Raw genomic sequence first — 5,579 nt, forward strand, 5'->3', positions numbered from 1 at the left:
ACAGAATGGTTGAGAATCCTTGTCAGCTGATCATCCACAGAGGCTTAATATCCTGAATATACAAGAGCCTAGCCCAGCTGTCATCAGAGGGACTTCATCCAGCAACTGATGAAAACAGATGCAGACCACAGCCAAACATGAGGCAGAGCTCGGAAATCCTGCAGAAAAAGGGGAGGTAGGATTGTAGGAGCCACAGGGGTCAAGAACACTGCAAGAAAACCCAGAGAATCAACTAACCTGGGCTCATAGGAGCTCACAGATCCTGAATGGACAGTAGGGAGCCTGCGTGGGACTGACCTAGGCCCTCTGCACACATGTGACACTTGTGTGGCTTGGTTCTCTTGTGGGACTCCTAACAGTAGGAACAGGGACTGTAACTATATTCACTAACTTTTGGGACCCTTTGGCTCCTTTGCCCAGCCTTACTACAAGGGGAGGAGCTTAGTCTTAACCGCAGCTTGATATTCCTTGTTTTGTTGATATCCACGGAATACCTGCCCTTTTCTGAAGGAAACACAGGAGGAGTGATGGGGCACAGAGGGGAAATGGGGGGATAAAACTGGGAGGAAAAGAGGGAGGAGAAACTGAGGTTAGGATGTAAAATAAATTAAATAAATAAATTTAAAATAAAAATTAAAAACCCTCCCAAAACAAAAAAACAAAACAAAACACCAAAACAATATAACCCATTTGAAAAATGGACCTAAGACCTGAGTAGAAAGTTCTCAAAAGAAGAAGAGAAAGAAAAAAAAATCCACCTAAGAAGTATCTCAGATCTGTTTATCATTCTTAGTAATCAGGGAAATACAAATCAAAAACTCTGAGATTTCACCTTACCCCAATCAGAAGGATAAGATAACAGGACAACCTACAACAAGAGCTGGAGGGGGATGAGGGAAAAGGGAGCATCTGTTCCCTGGTGCTGGGATTGCAAACTGGTGAAGCCACTCAGAAATCAGCATGGGAAATTCTCGAGAAGCTAAGAATATGGCCCAGCTATACCAGCCCTCAATGTATGACCACAACACTTGACATCCTACTCCACAGATCCTCACTCAGCCATGTCCAGTGCTGCTCTATTCTCAACGGCTGGGAAGTGGACACAACCCAAACGACCTAGGAGTGGCGCGTGGATGATGAAACATTGAGTGAGGTCAGCAAGACCTGCAAAGACGGACGCTGCGTGGTCTCCCTCATCTGAGGCTCCTAGCTCCAAATCTGCAGACATGAGTGCATGTCCAGACCCACAAAGATGGACGCTGCGTGTTCTCCCTCATCTGAGGCTCCGAGCTCCAAATCTGCAGACGTGAGTGCATGGTCCAGGGCAGCTGCAGATCCAGGAAAGGACGGGGGAGTCTGGGAGCAGGAGAGGGGGAGTGACAGGGTACAAGTGATCTGATGAGGGAGGTGGGAGGGGGGTTTCCCGGCAGCTGGAGCCAAGGAATGCCACAAAGTCACACTGCACAACAAACCTCACACGAGAGATCTGCTGGGAGGGAAAAAGCCAGGAGGGTGGTTGTCTCTGCTCAGGTGAGAAACAGCAGCAGACCGAACAGGGTGGAGCTTTCCAGGGTGGAGGTTGGCGGGATTTCACGTCCAGAGCTAGGGCTTTTTACTCTGTAGGGTGGGGCAGGGTCCAGCAGTCAGGGCAGTTAGTGTTCTGTGGGTGGAACCTGGCCGTTAGAGGTCCTTGCGGGAGTGGCCTGGCCATGTGGCTTGAGGAGCTTACACCCATTATGAGCTATTTGCCTAAAAAAGCTATAGTTCACGCAATTCTTTCTACAGACGTCAGGGGACTTAATCTCCTACATACTCATGTGTTCTAGTCTCTATTAACGTAAGCAATTAATGTCACAAAAGGCATAGGAGGAACAGTTTTAGCATTAAGTGCATACTCAACAAAAGTTCTTCTGTTCATCAGTGGGGAAACAATTTTAGTTCTCTCAGTGTCCGCTTATCATCTACAGGACGTAGATCGTAATGTATACATCTCAAGGTTGCTTTAAGGTACACATGAAGCAGCATTTTACAGAGTTTTCATGCAGTACAAGCATAAACAATTGACATATTAAGAGGATTCAGAGGGTTGTAAGTCCATAAGTCCATTTTCTTTTCATAGACACTTGCTAGAAGACTGAGGTCACTATCATGCAAAAGAAAACAAGAACTTAGCGGCTGCATAAGTTCAATCGAGTTTGCTTTAGTATTCATCCCATTCAAGCCCCACCCTTATGCTGTCTTAAGCTTTAAAGATACAGAAGAAATGAAGTTGACGGACACCGTAGCAGGTGACTGAAGAACGAACTTGTGGAAGAAAAGAAAATCAGGAAGAAGAAATGAATTCAGAGCCCTTTATTGGCAAGCAGAGACCGGAAGGAAACACGACAGACATCTGGGTCACGGAGTTCCATTCGGTTCCCGTCCCTAATAAAGAAATAAACAAAGCATCCCTCTAAACACATGGTTCAGAGTCACACGAAGAACAGACACTGGAGACTCTTTGTACAGTTCTCCACCTGGCGAACGCTGAGAAAAATAGGTTTTAAACTTTGATTTAAACGTGCATAGAAATTGGAAAAGGAAGTCTTATTTATTAGATACACTGATGTTATCAGCACAGTGTATCTGAATTAAAAACTTCAAGAAACACTAAATAGTTGTTTTATGACTTTCTCATGAGAGCACCAATTGTTTCTATCATATGTGCCAAGCTTCGACTGCTAGTTGTCCAATTATCTCATTAAATTTGTAACAATTATATCGAAATAACACAACTCAGCAATTATTCAGAAAGAGCACAACCTAGAAAAAAGTTCTTTCCAGGCACATTAGACAAGGCTCCCTAGGGGACAGAGCCACTAGAATGGTCTGCCCCGTAGGGACTGACTGCAGTCCAGTCCAATAATAGCTGGGCGCATGCGGCAGAGGCTGAGAACATACCGATACTCATTCCTTGAGGCTGACTTCTCAGCAGTCGAAAAGTTTGTACGAAAGGCCTGGAGGGTCCCTGGAGGTCCACTTGTCCTCTGTGTCCGCTGTCCATGTCCTCTCTCCTTGCCTATGTCAGGATTCTAAAGCAGCCATGCAAAGGTGGCGGCGGCAGCAGCCACAACCACAGAAATAACAGACATAGATGCAATATGGGATCCAGGCAGGCAAAGTGCTCCCTTTCCTCAGACCCCTTTATGTCCGGGCTACATGTTAAAAGGTTCTGTCCTCTCTGAGGGATGACCTCCCCTCAGCTAATCCCTTCTGGAAATGCTTTCACGCCTCTGCCCAGACATACGCGTCTTAGCTGATTCTAGCTTCTATTTGCATTGACAGTCGAGATTAGCCTCAACACTGGCTCCCTAGAACAGAATAGGTTCCTGTAATATTCTTTACTGGACAATAATTCATGTCACCAAGGCAAGAAATTGTGTGGTTCTGAACTTTATATTGAAAGTGAGGGAAAACTAGTCCCTGTTTCTGAACATGATGCTCAGTTATTTCCATCTTGAGCATCTCCCTCCGTGTCCTTTATTCTTAGTTATTTGGAAAAAGGCAGGGCGCAGATTAGCATTGTCTTAGGGTAACTGCTCTTCCTATGACTCTATGAAGAGCTGATTTGAATTCTTTGTTTCTTAAGCTGTAGACAACTGGGTTGAACAGTGGCGTCAGGATAGTGTAGGACACCGATATCAGAGCATCCTGGCTTGAAGAGTAGTTGGACTTGGGCCGTAGGTAGATAAAAGAGGCGCACCCGTAGTGGACTACGACCACAATGAGGTGAGACGCACAGGTGGAAAATGCTTTGTACCTCCCTAGTGTGGAAGGAAATTGGAGGATGGCAGAAATGATATGAATGTATGAGGCCCAGATCAATAACAGAGGGATAACCAGGACCAGCGCGCAGAGCACGAAGATGGTGATCTGCGTAAAGTGGGCGTGGTGGCACGCCGACTTGAGAACAGGGGAGACGTCACAGAAAAAGTGATGGAGTTGGTTGGAAGCCTGGAAGGGCAGGTGAAACACCAAGGCTGTGATAACCTGTGCCACAGTGAAGCCGCAGACACAGGCAGCGGCTACCAGCCCCACACACACCCTGTGCCCCATGAGCACCGTGTAGCGTAGAGGGTGGCAAATGGCCACGTAGCGATCATAGCCCATGGCTGCCAGCAGGAAGGAGTGGGAACAGCCAAGGAAGAGGAAGGCGAACATTTGGATGGCACAGCCGAGGAACGAGATGCTCTTCTTCCGAGCCAGCAAGTCAACCAGCATCTTGGGCACAATGACAAAGGTGTAGCAGGTCTCTGAACAGGAGAGGACGGAGAGGAAGAAGTACATGGGGGTGTGAAGGGCTCTGTCTAGCGCGGTGGTGGAGATAATCACGGCATTGGTGCTGAGGGTGAACAAATAGAGGAGCAGGAAGACAACGAAGAGCAGCAGCTGCAGCTCAGCCAGAGTTGAGAAGCCGAGGAAGACAAACTCCTTCACCACAGTCCCGTTCACACACTCCATGGAGGGCCTATCGGAGTTCAGTCTGCGCAGGGAGAGATGAGGACCTATCAGAGTTCAGTTCAGGGTTCAGGGTTGAGGACCTATCAGATCAGAGTTCAGTTCGGGCAGGAGGGGATGAGGACCTATCAGAGTTCAGTCTGCTCGGGACGGAATTAAGACCTATCAGAATTCAGTCTGCGCAGGAAGGGGTTGAGGATCTAGCAGTGGGGGATTAGGGCCTGTCAGATCAGAGTTCACTCTAAGGGAGGGAGGGGAGGGCGGGGGGGTGGTGGTGGTGGTGGCGGGGGATGAGGACGTCTCAGAGTTCAGTCGGGCAGGGGGGCAGGGAAGGGGTTTAGGACCTGTCAAGAGTTCAGTCCGGGCAGGGAGAGGGTGAGGGAAGTCCTTACACATTAGCAGAAGCACAGGAGGAGGAAAGAGACACTGTATGTGCTCCCAGGTTTTACTTCTAAGGTTGTCATTTCTCTTCCTGTTGATCCTCGTAATGAAGATTTGAAGTCAAGCTGTTGTCTATCAGCTTTGGCGTCACAGTAGCTCTGGTAACACAGCCCCCGAGTTCCTAAGCTTCGCACTGAATTGTACTTTTAGCTTCATTCCACGGTTTGTGTTTGGATGCTTGGGCATGGCAGCACCCATCCCTTTGGCTAACTTGCACCCACACTCTTTGAAGGAAATCTTCAACAGCTACGAAACTAGCTCCCGAGATCGCCGAGATGGCCGTCCTTGTCTAGGGCTCATGCAGTGCTCACTGGCTTTCCATTTTCTGTGCATCTAAATTCCTACTGCTGGCTTTAATTTTCCAGTAACATGTAGCTGCATATTCTCTGTTGTGTTTGCCTTGTTATTTTATTGTAAGAGCCGTAAATTCTGCCATCTGCTACTTTCATCACGGTGATCATTTTTTTCCTGCATTTTTATTCTGCTCTAAAGTAAAATTCAGGCACATCGTTCCTTCTCTCTATCCATTCCAAGACAGCATATTCTACCCACACTTCATTGCTTGTCCGAATCTCTTCTTCAGCGAGAACCACAGGCTTTGGAGAGGGTTCTGGTCAAACTTTTACCACGTCCCCCCACCA

At 47.6% G+C, this 5,579-nt stretch overlaps 1 protein-coding gene across 1 annotated transcript; it reads right to left on the bottom strand.

Annotated features, from left to right (window-relative positions):
* Positions 1-1,634: 1,634 nt before the first annotated feature.
* On the bottom strand, positions 1,635-4,513 carry LOC126487783 (olfactory receptor 10K2-like). Its single transcript, XM_050120788.1, has one exon. The coding sequence runs from the start codon at positions 4,498-4,500 to the stop codon at positions 3,556-3,558; it is 945 nt and encodes a 314-aa protein (XP_049976745.1). The 5' UTR covers positions 4,501-4,513; the 3' UTR covers positions 1,635-3,555.
* Positions 4,514-5,579: the final 1,066 nt, after the last annotated feature.

This window comes from Alexandromys fortis, unplaced genomic scaffold (assembly GCF_014885135.2).
Source record: "Alexandromys fortis isolate MF-2015 unplaced genomic scaffold, M_Fortis_MF-2015_v1.1 scaffold_186, whole genome shotgun sequence".
Classification (NCBI taxonomy): Eukaryota; Metazoa; Chordata; class Mammalia; order Rodentia; family Cricetidae; genus Alexandromys; species Alexandromys fortis.